The sequence below is a fragment of the Mustela putorius genome, unplaced genomic scaffold (assembly GCF_011764305.1).
Source record: "Mustela putorius furo isolate JIRA1106 unplaced genomic scaffold, ASM1176430v1.1 tig00000129_pilon_pilon_pilon, whole genome shotgun sequence".
NCBI classification, from domain to species: Eukaryota; Metazoa; Chordata; class Mammalia; order Carnivora; family Mustelidae; genus Mustela; species Mustela putorius.
This window is the reverse complement of record NW_025421290.1, coordinates 23,041,917-23,059,621: the sequence shown is the minus strand read 5'-3', so window position 1 is coordinate 23,059,621 and position 17,705 is coordinate 23,041,917. Positions and strand designations below refer to the sequence as shown.

At 46.7% G+C, this 17,705-nt stretch overlaps 1 protein-coding gene across 1 annotated transcript in view; it reads right to left on the bottom strand.

Annotated features, from left to right (window-relative positions):
* LGMN (legumain) overlaps positions 1–17,422 on the bottom strand; it is a 33,069-nt gene extending 15,647 nt beyond the window's left edge. The window contains exons 1-2 of the mRNA XM_004739032.3: positions 17,273–17,422; positions 8,709–8,875 (exon numbers count right to left, since the gene is read on the bottom strand). Of these exons, the coding sequence (XP_004739089.1) occupies positions 8,709–8,846 (138 nt within the window). The 5' untranslated portion in view covers positions 8,847–8,875; positions 17,273–17,422. The remainder of the gene's footprint in view (positions 1–8,708; positions 8,876–17,272) is intronic.
* Between the last annotated feature and the right edge of the window lie 283 nt (positions 17,423–17,705).

Genomic DNA, 17,705 nt, shown 5'->3' with positions numbered 1-17,705 from the left:
AAGTCATTTGAAAATAATGACTAAGTATTTCGTATATACACAAACTGTTAAAACATTTAAATCCTTGTTTCTGTGGAATAATGAGAATCCTCAACAGCAGCTGTGGTAAGAAAGGAAACAGCCCCCAAAGATGTCCACATCCTAATCCCCAGAGCCTGTGACTAGGTCACGCCACATGACAAAGGGGAATTAAGACATGGATGGATTTAAGATGGCTCATCTTAAATAGGCTGACCCTAAAATAGGGAGGTTATCCTGGATTATTCCGGTGGGCCCAACGTGATCATAGGGGTCCTTGAATGTGGAAGGAGGAGTTGGTGTCAAGGATTTGATGTAAGAAAAGACTCAACTATCACTGCTGGCTTTGAACACGGAGGAAGGGGCCAGGGGCCAAAGAGACAGCCTCTAATAGCTGGAAAAGAGGGCGCCTGGGTGGCTCAGTTGGTTAAGTGACTGCCATCAGCTCAGGTCATGATCCTGGAGACCCAGGATCAAGTCCCATAACAGGCTCCCTGCTCAGTGGGGACTCTGCTTCTCCCTCTGCCCCTCCCCCCTCTCATGCTCTCTCTCATTCTCACTCAAATAAAAAAATAAAATCTTTAAAAAAAAAAGAAACTTTGACTATAAAATAAAAGCTGGAAAAGATAGGAACATGAGACCTCCTCCAGAGTCCCCAGAAAGGAACACAGCCTTCCTGACACCCTGATTTAATATGGTAAGACCCATTTCAGAGCCGTAACATAATAACTGTGTTAAGCCACTAAGCTTGTAGTGATCTGTGACAGCAACAATAGGAAACTAATCCACTGATGGTGGAGGTTCACTGGGATCAGCTCTCCACTTGGGAAAACACCTTCCCATTATCCAACTGAGCTGAGGCTCATCCCTGCCAATGCAGTGTTTCTGCTCCTAGCAAAACCCTGCAGAAACTCTACCCATGTGCAGTAGAAGATTACTCACAGCAAAAAAAGAAAAAAAAAAAAAAGAAAAAAAAGAAATAACCCAAGGACCATCAATAGCTGGAAAAATAAACTCCTGTGCTCATATAATGTGATCCCATAAAGCTCACGGAAGTGGACGGAGGAATGGATGAAATACAGCCCATGTTTCAAAACAGATGAATCTTAGGAACATAATGAGAAAAAGAGCAAGTCATAGAAAAATACATTCACTATCATTACAGTTACACAGAGACCAAAACAGGGCAAGCAAACATTATGTTGTTTATAATTAAATACTCATGTGGTGAAACCATAAAGCAAAGTGAAGGAATGACGGAGAGAAAACGCACACACTCACCTTCTGGAGGAAGGGAGGGGACTGGATCAGATAGGGGATAGGGTCTTAGTCACGATCTTTTTTTATTTAAGTCTGATACAGGTATTCATTTTATTATGAAATTGCACACACACTCTAAAGACAGTTGTTTGCTTTGTTTTTCATTTAAAAAAAAAAAAATTCAAACCAGTATGTCAGATTTCACCTACCCTTATGATGAAAGTAGAAGTGAGCAGGCACACCCACCCACTCCTTGGTGACAAGTCATCCTACTATTGATTTCTTTTGGCAGAAGCCAGATTCATTTAAAAACATGAAGACACTTAGGAATAAACCTAACAAAAGTATAAGACTTGTACAGTGAAAATTCAAAAATGTTGCAGAGGGAAATTAAAGATCCAAATAAGCAAAGAGATACCTCATATTTGTGGATCAGAAGACTTAATAGTATTAAAATTAAAAAAAGAGATCAGCAGGTTATTTTGCAGAAGTGGACATGATGATCCTAAAACGTATAGGAAATTGCAAAAAACCCAGAATAGCCAAAACAGTTTTGAAAAAGTTTAAGGACTTTCAGTTCCTTTCGTATATTCAATGTATTATGCACTGTATTCTTAAAATAAAGTAGCTAGAGAAAAGAAAATGTTATTACAAAAATTATAAGGAAAATATATTTATGATGCTGTACTGTATTTACAGAAAAAGATCTGCATATAAATGGACCTGTGCAATTCAAACCCATGTTGTTCCAAGGGTCACCTGCACATCAGAGAAAGAACAGTCTTGTCAACAAATGCGGTGGGGACTATTTGGAAATCCACATAAAAAGATGAACTTGGGCCTTCATTTCACACCATTTACAAAGATCAAACCAAAATGCATCATAGACTTAAATGTAAGGGCTAATATAATAAAACTTTGGAAGATAACTTAGAAAATTCAGGACCTTAGCCAAAGACGTTGAAGATAAAACACCAAAAACATGGTTTATAAAAAGAACAAAAATATACACTGGACATCAGCCAAATTCAAAACCTGAATGCTTTAAAAGACGGCATTAAGAAAACGAAAAGACAAGTAACAGAGCAAGAGAAAGCATTTGCAAACCACATACTGAGAGAACTTGGACCTGGAATGTGTAAAGAAATCCCAATACGACAATTAACCCGCTCAAAAATAGAAGATTTTGAACCAACAGTTCACCTAAGATACACAAATGGCTAAAAAGCACATAAGATGCTCAATATCATTAGTAATTTCGGAAATGTCAATAAAACCATAAGATACCAGTTCACAGCTAGATAGAAAATAACAAGTGTTGGTGAGAACTTGAGAACCAGCAACCTCCTCCATGCACTGCTTGTGGGAACGCCAAATGCTGCCACCATTTTGGAAAGCAGTTAACGTTTTCTGAAAAGGCTCAACACAAAGGTACCATATGATCCAGCAATTCTATTCTTTCTGCCCAAGAGAAAAGACAATTATCCGAATGAAGATTTATAGAAAAATGTTCTTAGCATGATCGTTCGCAATAGGCAAAACATGTAAACAACCCGAATGTCCATCAATTGGGAAATGGACAGAAAAACTGTGATCCATACATACTGTTCACTATTCTTTGCCAACAAAAAGGAACAAAGTACGGACATGCTACAACACAAGATAAACTTCGAAAACATTATGCCAACAGAGACAAGAGAGTACATGCCCAATGGCTCCATTTGTATGAAATGATCAGAAATGGCAAAGTTATAGAGACAGAAGGTATATTTTTAGTGGTGGTGGCGGGCTGGGGATGGAGGCTGCAAATGGGCCGGAGGGGTCTAACCGGGTAGACAGAAATGTTCTAAAACTGATTTAAGGTGCTGTTTGCACAACTTGGTAAATTTACTACGAAATCACTGAGTTGTATACTCGAAGAGGGTGAATTACATATCCACAGGGCTATATATTTTAGAAAAGGCAGGCTCGGTGTGTCCTGTGTTGGCGCTCTCCTCCACTATCTGGACTCGTCCACCTTGACAGGCGGCACATGCTTTTATCCCCGTGTTGAAAATGGGGACAAACTCTGGGAAGGGCTCAGAGAGTCCAGCATGAGTCTCCTGACCCCGACCATGCCTTGTGCCCTTCTCCCACAAGCAGCTCTCTCGCTGTCAGGTCATGGTTCTCTCCTGGGTCTGTGGAGGTACCAGTTGTCTCCAACTTTGTTACCTCAAAGGGATTCTTCGTTAGGCTCAGGTCTATTTACTGGCACTCAAAACAAGTAAGAATCGGGTTAAACTGAGTCAAATACTTCAGAAATGGTGTTAAAAGCCACTTGAATTACTTCCCTGGAAATATCTGGCCAAATGTATTTCCTTCTTAAAAAGAGAAAAGCCTACGAGGCGGCATGGGGAGAGAGCATTGAGCAAGACTACAGAGAAGGCGAAGCCCTCTGGCCCAGGCTGCTGTGAGTCAGCTCATTTCACAGCTGGCGCTGGGCGTTCGGACAGGCATGCGGAAGCATCCCGTGATGCCCTGATGTCATCCACTGTCCGACACTGTCCGCTCTTGCTGCCTTCACTTCAGATCCACCGTCAGCTAAATGAGGACAACCGCCTGGGAACCAAGCTGACATTCAATTACCACGCTCCGGTCACGGTCAGGGTAAAGGGGCCCACTTTTAAGCCAGGAAAGGATCTGAGAAGGGGGCCTCCTGGTCAGCTCATGGACAGAGAGACACATATTATCACTTCTTGGCACATGCTGAGCACTGCGAGGTTACGCAGGGGTTCTCTGAAGAGTTGCCCCACTGAGCCCACCACCAACTCAAATGTGGCAGGGGAGAATCAAAGGTTTAAAGTTAGACTGGGGAAGGGGAGATCAGACAGAAAGCAGTGGTTGTATGGGGCTGGGAGGGGAGCAGGGACTGACTAGCAAAGAGGCACTAGGGAACTTTCTAGAATGATGGAAGTGCCCTAAAACTGGGCTGTGGCCATGCATGCAGAACAGCATAAATGTACTCAAACTCACAGAACTATGCAATTATCACAGGTGAATGTATTCACCTGAATAAAGCTGTTTTTAAAAAGTGGTGACCATGGGGGTGCCTTGGTGGCTCAGTCATTAAGCGTCTGTCTTTGGCTCAGGTCATGATCCCGGGGTTCTGGGATTAAGCCCCACGTCGGGCTCCCTGCTCAGCGGGAAGCCTGCTTCTCCCTCTCCTGCTCCTCCTGCTTGTGTTGACTCTCTCGCTATGTTTCTCTGTCAAATTAATAAATAAATAAAACCTTTAAAAAAAAAAGTGGTAACTACACACATTTTTTAAAAATCTATAAACTGAAAGGTGGTTTTTCAGAAACGTGATGACTCTGCCGCTAGGCTCTCCACGTTTCTTTCTCCCAATTCTAACAGGTGTGGGTTCTAGGCTTTTCCCTTTTCACCTCAACAGAAACCCGCCTTTCTGCCTCCTGGCCCCTAGGACAGATGTTCTGAAAGCTTCCAGAAGGAGGGGGCGGCCCTCTTTCTCTCCACCGCAACCCAACTGCAGACCAGTGGTGGCAGGCTGGGGGGAGCGGCGTCAGCAACCCACAACCCCCAACCCTGCATACACAGCAAACGACCTTCTCCTCGGGAGCCCTACAGCCAGCCACTGCCTCTGACCCCCCAGTCCCCTGCCTCCCGGTGACACCCGGCTTCCATATGCCTGTCCTCCCCACTCCTGTCACCCCCAAAGTCCCCGTGTGACAGTGAACTTCACCTGCCATCTACCTCAGCAGCCGCCCCTAGGACTCCACCTTAGATCCTCCTTGGGCTCACGCTCAGACCTCTGTCCTGAACGTAACCCTCCTCCAACCCCAGTTCCTCCTCTGATGGCCCATTTTGTTTCCCTTGACAAGTCTGTTCCCAGACACTGCTTGTACTTCAGGACCTCTCCCTCTCTCCTCGGCCCTGGCCACTGCAGGAAGCTGCCCCTGCAAGGCCTTGCCCCCCACAGACTCCCAACACTGGACACCAGCCACGCCTCAGACCAACCCCTTCATACTCATCGATTAATAATCCCAGCCAAAGATGGAAAACAGAGAAACTCAACTTGGTCAAGACAAAACATGATTTAAATAGCCATCATCGGGGCACCTGGGTGGTTCAGTCAGTTGAGCAGCTGACTTGATTTCCACTCAGGTCATGATCGCAGGGTCCTGGGATCAAGCCCCGTGGCAGGTTCCACACTCAACTGGGAGTCAGCCTGAGATGCTCTCTCCTCTCTCTCTCTGCCCCTCTCCCCACTCATGCACATGGGCAGGCACACGGACACGCTTGCTCTGTCTCAAATAAATAAATCTTCTAAAAAAAAAATAAAAAGGGCACCTGGGTAGCTCAGTCAGTTAAGCGTCTGCCTTTGGCTCAGGTCATGATCCCAGAGTCCTGGGATCAAGCCCCACACTGGGCTCCCTGTTCAGTAGGGAATCTGCTTCTGCCTCTCCCTCTGCCACTGCCCCACTTGTGTGGGCACTCCCTCTCTCTAAGAAATAAATAACCATCATCGAGCATAGAGCAAAGCAATCCACAATGATTTAAAATGTGCCTGGGGGGGACACCGAGGTGGCTCACTTGGTTAAGCGTCTGCCTTCAGCTCAGGTCATGATCCCAAGGTCCTGGGATCAAGTCCCACATCAAGTTCCTTGCTTGGCAGGAAGCCTGTGTTCCCCTCTGCCTGCCGCCCCCTGTTTGGGCAGTGTCTCTCTCACATACACACAAAAACAGATACAATCTTGAAAAACAACGAACAACAACAAACTGAAAAGCCCAAACATTAAAATAAATAAATAAAAATAAATTGTGCCCAGGGTACTCGTCCTCCCTCAACAAAAGCGATCTGTGATAACAAGTGCTGTGTTAATCCAAGGAAAAGGTAAACCTCCATCAAAAACCCAAGTTTAGAAGTCTATATAGGTTCTATGAGGAAAGTTCTTTCCAATGCTGTTTTAACGATTAACCTCCCTAGTCAAGAAAGCAAATGTTGGCAGCCGCTGAGAACAGAAAGAGTCAGCAAGCAGTGCCACCGCCAAGGTCAGCGATGACTCAGCACACGCAGTTCCTCGCAGGGAGGCTGGGATGAGTACTTCACTCTTAGTCTGGGATGAGTACTTCACTGGGGGCTGCTTCTTTTGCCCTGCTTCCCTGCAGTCGATTTCAGTATTATTTCACCCAGGGAAACTACAACACTTAAAAGAAGAAAGTTTTCAGGCAGCAAGGGTAACTGGAGTCTTGTGCTTGATATTTAACCAATAATATTCTTTTAGAGCTGCTTGTATACAAACCAGCATAAGACAGCCCATTCACCATCAATGACCTGTATTTAGTATCTTATCCCTTATCTTTTGAACTTGTGGTTATCGAGGGAGGAGAAAACAGAGAGGACAGGTCTTGTACTCAGGTTTCTCTCCTGTAAATGGGTCAGTCAGGGCCGTGGTTAAGTATTAAACGGAAAAGAGATCATGTTGTCCTAACAACAACTTTTCAATTAAGCCACGTTTCTTGTTCGGCTAACATACAAGACCACTCACAGAATAGGTCATTCAATAATCATCACATTTTAGAGCTGGTGGCGGGTTCTTCTAAGCCCACCGCCTACTTAACACATAGGAAAACCGACAGCCAGGAGCAAAACTCGCAAGACGACAGTGCCAAGTCGCCAGGCACACGGCCTCTAGGCCTGCGCTGTCCCAATCGGCAGCCTCCGGCCACACGTGGCACCTACACACACTTCAAGCATGGCCAGTCCAAACTGGACGCATCGTGAATGCAAACGCATACCTGATTTTGATGATTTAGTGAAAGTAAAAGTGTAAAGTATCTCACGATTAACTTTCTGTATTGATTACAGTGAAATGGTAACAGCTTGCATGTATTGGGATAAACAAGACATAGCCAAGTTAATTTCACCTGTTACTTTTTACTTAAAAACAAAAACAAAACCATGGCTAGGGGTGCCTGGACAGCTCAGTCTGTTAAGGGTAAGACTCCTGATTTCAGCTCAGGTCATGATCTCAGGGTCATGGTGATGAAGTCCCAGAACCTAAGTCAGGTTCGGTGGGGTGAGGAGGTTCGGAGCCGACGACTAAAGAAAGAATTCTTAAGATGTCGTTGGTGCAAAATGGTGGTTTATTAAAGCACGGGGACAGGACCCGTGGGCAGGAAGAGCTGCTGCTGCGGGTTGTGAAGGTGGGCATGTTATATACCCCACGGTTGGGGGGAGGTGGTGAAGGAATGGGAGATTTCAACAGAGTTCTCACATGCTAGGGAGGGTCTACAAGGTGCCGGGGGGAGTCTTTGCCCTTATGGCCTGATCAATGTCGTCTTTAGGTCAGGCATTAACATCAAGATAATTGGGAGATTCTTGGTGGGGCATTATGATCTGGCTATCATTTACATTCCTTTCTACTCCAGTCTCCTCCAGTTTATGGTGGGAGGGGGACATTAGGGCTTCAGGAACCAAGAGTTATTTGCCTCTGGAAATTTGTGCTATTGATAAGGTAACCTCCCTGTTTAGGTCTCTAGGACATCTTGTAGGGCAAGGGAGATTCCTGTTCTGCAGGATTGCGATCCCTGCAAGTTAACTATTTATCGTTTTATGGCAGTCAGGGGTGCCTGAGGAATGCTACACATATGGAGGGGAGCGGGTGAAGGGGGGGTGCAAGGCGCCAGCTTTTGCTTTGTCCTCAGCCAGCCTCCTGCTCCCTCATCAATGGGATCAAGCTCAGCACTGGGCTCCATCTTAGTAGGGAGCCTGCCTGGGATTCTCTCTCCCCCTTTCCCTCTGACCCTCCCCACTGCACACGCACGTGCTCCATCTCTCTCATTTATAGTAAATAAATCTTTAAAAAAAGAAACATAGAGGCCTGTGGTGCTTGTACCAGAGCCCTGGACCTCAGTCCCGTGTGCACCCAGCTTGCTGTGTGGCCTTGGGCGAGTCTTCTCCACTCTTCAGGGCTCCGTTTCCTTATTCGTAAAATGAAGGTGTTAGTGGGTCTCAACTGGGGGCATCTGGCAAAGGCTGGAGACATTTTTGGTTGTTATGATGGATCAGGGATGCTCCGGGTATCTAGTGCGTGGAGGTCAGGGACGCTGCCAAACACCCTGCTGTGCACGGGGCAGTCCCCATAACAAAGATCGACCTGGCCCCAAATGTCAACAGCGCCAAGGCTGGGAAACCCTGTGTTAGACTGAGGTGGCCTCCGTAGGGCCATTCCGGGGAACTGCCAAACTGTCTTCCACAATGGCTCTACCATTTTATGATCCCCCATTCCCCCGCATCCCTGCTCGCACCCAGACTTCTGCCAGCCTTCAGGAGCTCAGATAGGTTTTGATAAAGTCTGTTCTACGGACAGTGCCCAAGATTGTTTACAGATTACCACAGTCATAAAGAAAAACCTCAGCCATTGTCTTACCTGGTGCCTGTAATTATACCAGCCATTGGAGCCCGCGACAATCACCACCCAGTGCTTGCCTCCATCCTCGGGGTCATCCACGGTAACAGCACCGGCGCCCAGCAGCACGCTGAGCAATACGGCTACTTCCCAAATCATTCTATGCCTCAGAGTTCAATGGCAGAAATCTTCAATGGAAGAAAAAAAGCAGTCAAGCAAAAGAGGAATGACAGAAACAGAGGAATACTGTTGGCCCCTAAGAAAATACCACAGCCCATGGGTCAAAAAGATAAGAGCATTTGGTCATCTGATGGAACAGCCTAAGGATAAAAACAATGACAGAGCAGAATTTTATCTTTGGCTCTGCAGCCCCTTTCCCTAGGGGGAAAAGGATCTACCCATCTCTCTCTCACTCCAGGTGGAAGTTATGGGTATAAATCAAAGCTGAGAACACTCTTTGGGCAACCTTAAAAGGTTTTAACAAGTTTTTGTCATAACTTGGAATACAGCACATAAATCTCACCAACAAAATTCACTGTATTAGATAAATGTCTACCACATTGCATGAAATGTTTGCAAGAAAATACACATATAACAGGTGCACACAAAATGGGGAAGGCAGACACCATTTAACAGTAGTTATTGATGGGGGGTGGTGGAATTTAGGATCTCTTTTTATCTTTTTACTGTAACAGATATTACTTTTGCAGTAAAGTTTATAAAAATTCAGTGTATGTCCAATATAAACACAGAGGGACGATTCCTAAGTTTGTGAGCAAGTTATCTGGGTAAGCAACATGCAAACAGTAGCAGTCCAAGTTAACATCTTTGTACATTTATAACCCATTTACATGTAGTCACTACAGCCGATTGAACAAGTCTTATCCCTTGTTTTAGCGGAAGGGGAGGTTAAAGCAAGAGAAGCTAACCTGTCCGATATTCACGAAGAGCCAGCTCTAGCCAGAGACCAGAACCCGTGTCTTCTGAATTCCCAGCTCAGTCTTTTTGCCATGGCCCTACGCGGAGACTTCCTTCTTAATGAAATACATGCCCCACCTTATACTCCACCACCAAAGCTTCCACGTTTTAAAGCAAAAGGCAGCATGCAGCCCATGACCTGGATATCTTGCCTCCCTCACACCAGACTCTGCTGCCCTGCATCCTGAATACGTTATTCTAGAAAAGGCGCCCTTCCTGTGATAGAGCTAGGCCTGTCACACTAAGAGGAGCAACGGTCTCTGAGATGCAGGAACTCAGCAGCACCAAGTCTGCGAGGCTGATCTCTGCCTTCGCTATTCGTCCAACAGCGCTCGTTCATGCACTGGCCTGTCCATTCAGGCAGCTGGCCAGAGGCTCCCAGACACCTCCCCTGATGGAGAACAAACCAGCTGCTCTGAAGGCAGAAGGGACAGGACGAAGCCTCTGTCCCTCCGGGCACAGAGCCAGCTAAGGGATGAGCCTCCTGCAAGCTTTAGAAATCAGCCTTAGCGCCCTGTGCCTACACTGTGCTCAAACTCAAAATGGACTGAGCAATGGGTTCCCCCACAAGGTAAGGGAACAGGAAGCTCTAATTCTGATCAAAATTTAAAAACCCAAGAGCATCTTAGGCCACTGCTTCTCCAACTTGATTGTGACCCCCATCCTCTGGGGATACAATTCTGATTCAGTAGGGCAAGGGTGGGCCCCAGACTCTGCGTTTCCAAAAAGCTCTAGGTGATGCCCAGGACTCTAGTTTGATGTATCGGGGCTCTCCACTAACCTTGGGGGGCTCTAGTTCACCTCTGGTCCAAAGCCCCACAAACTGACACTACTCCTTACCCGCCACCCGCCTCTGGTAGCTTTTTTTTTTTTTTTTAAGTAGGCTTCACACTCAATGTGGGGCTTGAACTTATAACCCTGAGATCAAGAGTCACATGCTCCACTGACTGAGACAGCCAGGTGCCCCGTCCAGGACCCCAATTCTTCCTTTCTTTGTTAGAGAGAGAGAGAGGGAGGGAGAGAATGCACAAGCAGGGAGAGCAGCAGGCAGAGGGAGACGCAAGGAGCCCAATGCGGGACTGAACCCCAGGACCCTGGGATCATAACCTAAGCCAAGGGAGATGCCTAACCGACTGAGCCACCCAGGCACCCCCAGGAACTCCATTTTCACTGTGTAAACAGAGTTGGTGCTAGATGCAGACTTCATTAGCATCACGGTACACCTGCCCATGGATGAACGGGTAACTACAATAATGTACCCCAAATTTGTTCTTAAGCTTATTCTAAAATGGTCATGCTTTGTTTTGTTGTGTTTTGTTTCTCAATACGGCATATGACGGATGAGGTCAGGGAACAGGTGAGGCCAGTGGACAGCTCAAGCCACCCCGGTGCCAACCAGCAGGCCTTAATTAATGTGCTAACATGCACCTGAGGGCGCTCTCCCAAGTCCTCTTGACCTGACCATGGCTCACTGCAGGGCTGGGAGGTAATTTACAGCAGAGGAGACAGTGACTACAGAAGCAACCCCACCAGAAGCTCTTTGTTTCCAAGCTCGCCCAGGAGCCTCCTGACCACACCTGAGCCTTCCCCTGGGGTAGCGGCTAGTACACTTTTTCTCTAAAGGGCTGACAGTAAATATTTTACCCTGCAGATCACACCATCTCTGTTGAGCTCTTCTGCCCTGTACTGTGAAAGCAGCCAGAGTCCACAACTAAACCAGTGGGTGTGGAGATGTTCCAATAAAACTAGGACAGGTGGTCTCTTTGGCCTGCCCTAGAGAGCGAGAATATGCCTTCAACCCACATGACCAGTCCCGCCTGGCTGGTTCTTTTCTTCCACCAGCAATCATTAAACGGGCTTCCTGGTTTGCATACCAGTTTCTGAGTTTGGTTCATGTGACTTAATCACAAAGAGGCTCATTCCTGAGAGGCCCTGCCATGTGACTTCTTCTCTTCATACTTAGGGACAAAAATACATAAAATACCAGAATGAAAAGGATGGCCTGCCTATGAACCACAGAACGGCACCACCAGCCTAAATGCCTACACTGGCAAACACCCCAGCATGCGCTGAAAAAGCAACGCAGGGTTATTTTTACAAATTCAAATTCATCTGTCATTCTTCTCCTAATATGCTAGCACTCTACCTCTCAGTGACAAAAAGTGCCTTATTAATACACAAATGATACTTTCACAGTTAACGTTTGGCAATGGTTCCCGTCTATCACTTTTTTGTTTCTTATAAAAACAGAGTATGTTTCCTTGAACAGAATGGCAAGCAAAAAGCCTCACAGTATGACACTGATTGGAAAATGTCACTTAAAAAACACATATGCTGAGGGGCATCTGGGTGGCTCAGTCAGTTAGGTTTCCAACTCTTGATCTCAGGGTCATGAGTTTCAGCCCTGTGCTGGGCTCCACACTGGATGGAGAGCCTACTCAAAATAAATGAAATTTTAGGGACACCTGGGTGGCTCAGTCAGTTAAGTGGCTGCCTTCGGCTCAGGTCATGTTCCCAGAGTCCTGGGATCAAGTGCCGCATCGGGCTCCTTGCTCAGCTGAAAGCCTGCTTCTCTCTCTCCCTCTGCCTGCCACTTCGCCTACTTGTGTTTTCTCTCTCTCTCTGCCAAAAAAAAAAAAAAAATCTTTTAAATAAATAAATAAATGAAATTTTAAAAACACGTATGTTAATACCATTCTGGGAAATATATTGGGGCCTGGGGTGAAGAGGAGACATGAAAGTAATATAATCTTTCCGTTACCCTCAGCAAGAACACGTCTCAAAGCAAGCAGCCTCGCCCAGCCATTTCCTGATCAGCAATATTCTTGGTAAAGTCAAAGCCTCAAAACAAAATCACAAATAATTCCGCCACATAACACGACTGTGATTCTTGTCCTATCAAAGAGAAAAGTTCACGAAGACAAAAGTAAGGGATCCCTGCAGAGCTAGCTCTCCGGGATGGCTATTTTGTAGTCTCCCCACCCATTCATTTCAATAGCCGACAAATAAACACAGCTTGAGCAACCACTAGGCGACAGGTGCCGAACAGGGACCCAATGACAGAACCCTTCATATGATTTAAATCCACACATTGTCAGAGGGGATGAGTGTTAGGGAAAAATACAAGGCAGGAAGAGGAGTCCAGTAGGAGTAGGAGGCACTGTTTTTCAAGACTTGAAGGAGGTGAGGAAGTCCCCCGTTTCCCAACAGCTAAATGCTGGAAGCCACATACATGGTCATCGACAGAGGGCTGTCTAGCTAAGTCAGTTACGGTACAGCCTTATGATGGGACACTGGGGAGCCTTTAAGAAGAGCAAGATGGGTCTCAATGCGCCGCGAGTGGGAAGATCTCCCAGGGGTCTGTAAAGGATGTATGCGGAGCCTGCTATCATCTAGGGGGAGAAACTGACAAAGACAGGTGTGACCCTAACCAGGGGAGAAAAGGTGTCCCCCAGAGCACACGTGCGGACATGCTACACGGGACGGCAGAGTGGGATACTTGTGGGTTTCTGCAATAAGCCATGCAAAATGTACACTTCACACAATCCTCGCAAAAGCCTATGGGCCAGCCTCATCGCTCTGTTAGTGGAGCTGAGCAGAGAGGCTGGGCAGAGAGAGAAATGTGCTGGTAAGTAGCACCACAGGGGCTGACACACAGATCTGCTCCTGAGACTGCTTTTTCTACTCCACCCCCTCACTTGTCACAAGAAGAGCTGTTTATGCGAAGGTCTGCAAGACTGGGTCACCACAAGTGGGTGCACAACACATCCCACTCAGGGCCCGAGCCCCTCCTCAGCAGGTCACCACCCACCCCCAACTGTGCTCTTTACCACCCTACTATTTTAAGGTACTTGTGGGCAATATGTATAAAGAAGAACTCTCCTCTTAGAAGAGCCCTTCAAAGGAAAACCTGAACCACACAAAGTCAAGATCAATGGCCAAGCCTCTACAAATGAATTTTACCAGCCTTCAATGACAAGTCCTCTGCTGTTCCCACTTGGTCTGGCATCCCTCTCACAAGGAGACACAAAGTCAGTAATTCCATTAAAGGACTCTGCTTGACTTAAAGAAGTAAGCTTGCAAGGGAGGTTCAATTCATTTGAGAGGTTCGGGACAGAATGCCCATCCTAGATAAACTGTCACCAGCAACACAAGTAATGAGGCCCCAATCACAGGACTATCAAAGTCAAGTTCAAACCAAAGTCTGACACCAAAGCCCACATCTTAACCATCAGATGTGACCTCTCACTGCCAGTCCTGATTTGCTACTAGCTCTGGGTTAGAAACAAGAAAGCAAAGACAAGCAAAGCAGTAGCTAGGCAATGACATCTGAAAAGAGCTTTCCAAACCTGAAGGTCTTTTGATTCCGCTCTTCACTCCGGGGGCTTACAAGAAGATCAACGTAAGTAGACCCTGACTGACCACATGCAAGAGAGATAAGGAAAGATGATAAGGACCCCTCCTTCACCGAACTGAGTCACATTCCTCTGAGCACCCATCTCAAGAAGGTCTTGGCCTGCTAAGCTCAGTTTACCCAGAATCCTGTGAGAATGGCCCACTTTTGTCATCTAATCAAGTTCCTTGCAATTTTCCAAGCACTGACCCTTTCAGCCTGCCCATAAATCCCAACTATCCTTGCTGTAGTTGGATCTGAGCTCAGATCTACACTGAAGTATCTGTCCCTAACATAATTACTGGAATAAAACATGTCTTTCCTCTCTGGACCTTAATTATCTGTGCAATGAGATGGTAGAACTAAAAATTAAGATTCATATTCAGTTCTCAAACCTTTTTAACTTCCTGTTTTAAGAGTGAGATTGAAACAAAATCCAGGGCACCTGGATGGCTCAGTCTGTTAAGCCTCTGCCTTCAACTCAGGGATCAAGTCCCGAATCAGGGTCTCTGCTCAGCAGGGAGTCTAATTCTCCATCTCCACAATCTCCCACCATGCATGTTCTCTCTTTCTCACAAAAGCAAATTTTAAAAATCTTTTTAAAAAATTTTAAAAGGAAAAACAAAACAAAAAATCCAACTTCCAACTAGCTCTTGTCTCAAATGAAAACTATTTTTATTAAGGTTCATCAATATTTTTCCTACACGGAAAATTTTTGATTCGGGAACATGTCCTTTAAAGTTACCTAATTCTGACTATATGCAATTTTTTCCTTTATATCTCTGCAAACTGGGTAACAGCAAGACAAACAATTCTTATCTAAAGACACACAAATGAATTCTATCAAGTGGAGGCTGGGTTGATTTCCGGTTGTAGAAAGAAGCCAGTTTTGCCTGTCATTTTTGCCCATCGTTTCATTATTTCTGACCCTCGAGTCTCCTTTGATCTGGTGGCAACTATCACACTACATTTCCTCGTAATAAGTTAAATATAATCTTTAGTACTTGTTCACTTTTATACCTGCATCAAGTGATGACTTTACCTCTCTTAAAAATGATCTTTTGGGACACCTGGGTAGCTCGGTCAGTTAAGCATTGACTCTTGGTTTCAACTCAGGTTATGATCTTATGGGTCATGAGATTGAGCCGGGGCCGGGTTCCACACTCAGCAGGGAATCTTCTTGAAGATTCTCTCCCTCTGCCCCTCCCCCCACTCTCTCTCTCCCATATAAATAAATAAATCTTTTTAAAAAGCTGTATCTTTTAATATTACAAAAAGTACAAGCAACTAAATCATAGTTCCAAATAGACACATTGATAAACACTTTAAAAGTTTCTTAAGTTAGAAGAATTTTTGAATCTAGCAAAGTAAAATTTGCCCAATGGTAAACAGTTTTTCCACATTTTTATTTTCACAGCTGACACTTAAGATGAGCACACTCTTTTAAAAGATTTTATTTGGCAGAGAGGGGGAGAGAGCACAAGCAGGGGGAGCGGCAGGCAAAGGGAGAGGGAAAAGCAGGCTCCCCGTGCAGCAGGGAGTCTGAGTTAAGGGATAGGGGACCTTACTCAAGCGACAGTATTCACTTCAATATACTTTTACTGAACAATGCTGGGCATGGTCTATTTCACCTCCCTAACAGTTAACATTTTTTCTCTTCTCCTTTCCCACTGCAACATCTTTAAAATCCTTTAGAAGCCTCAGCAATTCTCCTGAATATTACCACAGGCACTCCCCACTGGGACCTCTCTTCAATGCTTTTCCACACTACAGAACTACCTAAGATACACATCTACTAAATTCAGTTTCCCAGGGGCTCAGTCGGGTAAGCATCCACCTCCAGCGCAGGGCATGATCTCAGGGTCGAGCCCTGAGTCAGGCCCACTGTTCAGCGGGGACCCTGCTTTTCCCTCTGCACCCCCCATCCCTGCTCATGTTTGCTCGCACATGCTCTGTCAAAGAAACAAAAATCTGTTTAAGAAAACAAATTCAGCTTCCCAAGCTTTCAGGACAAAATCTAAGTCTCTTAGAGCAGCACAGAAGGGCTTGCAAGATGTACGACTCTATTCTTATGAAACAGAGCTCATGAAATGCACCACCCACACGAAATCCCTAATTCCAACCAGGCTCCATGGCTCTGGTCCAAAAGTATGGCTCTTTCCATGCCTTCACCATGCTGTTTTCCAGATGAAACATTCTTCTCCATCACTCTAGCTCCTCCCATCCCTTCAAACTCCATTCCCGTGCTTTTCTGCCAAATTCTACCTCTTCCCACAAATCAGGATGAGATGCTTCCAACAGGGTTAGATGCTGCCCCTGTGCAAACCTGAAATACTGAAACGATTCTCTATACACTGCCTCTCCCCTTTAGAAATAACCCCTGCTCAGTGAGTAAGGCTCAGTGAACATTTGCTAAGGCATGGAACCCTAAGGCAAAAAAAGCTGAGCTCCTCCATTCTCAAGGACCACAGGGCAAGTCTCAAACAATGGGCATTTGTTTTCATGTCTAAAACGAAGCCCATGATGCAAAGTTCCTTCTTCCAGGCCCCCAATTCTACCATTCTTGGCATGGAATTACCCACGAATATATAACCTCACCTCTAATAGTTCAGGGATAGGGGACCTAACCAAACTTTCACTTTCACGCTTGAAGTGAAATCACCCTGAGTCCCACCAGCTCAAACCTCTGAGAACTGGGGCATCCCCAACTTCTCAAAAGGAATGTTTTTACACGTTTGGGTATTTCTGTCGTTGTAGTTACCTGCTTTTACCCTTGGCTACAGAGAACTGGGTGGAAATGGTTGCAGTTCTCTACATTACAAGAACCTAGAGCCCTGCTCCTGGATTGTGAAGGTCGGACCTAAGCGCCAGACCCTGCCCAGCACACCCTGGCGATGGGACCTTAGCCAAGACCCTCTCCGTGCGCCCCCTTCCCCCTTCGCTCAGCGCCTGGGCTTCCCGCCGGAGCTCGCGCAACAGAAGAGAGCCCCCAGCAGCCCACGACCACCTCTTGGGAGGATGGGCTGAGAGGTCGCAGCATTTCCCTTTGGGATTCATCATTTCCCGAAATTCTCTTTCGCAGAGTGAGAAGCGGATTACTCAGGGCCGCGGGAGCTGGAAATCCCGCCCGTGAGGCCCAGAGCCGCGGCAGAGAGGCAGCCCCAGCCCGGGACGCGGGGTCCCGCCCGGAACCCCGGCTGGGGCTCGCGGTTACCTGTGGCGGAAGCCCGCGTCGGCGGCGGTGGGGGGCAGGATCGTGGGAACTCCTCGCGACGCGCAGCCCCACACGCGCAGCCCCACACGCGCAGCCTCAGAAGAGCCGCCTCGCGAAACCGGCCCTGCAGTGATTGCAAGTGGCACCTGGCTCCCGGCTTTAATGGCCTAGGGCGCTGCATTGATTGGTGGAACTTCGGAACGGGCACCTGCGAAAGCCAATGGGAGGCGCGGCAAGGCGGGGCCGGCGAGCCAGAGGGCCTACAAGTCCCAGCATGCAAATGCAGGAGCTTCTGCATCCCGCGAACCTTGCAGCTGGGGTTCTCCCGGGGCTCTCCAGCTTGAGCAATGCGATGGGGCTGAGGGGGGCTTGCCTGGAGACGCAGGTAATTCCAGAGTGTCCACCGAAAGATCAAAACCGGTGTGCGGGGGCA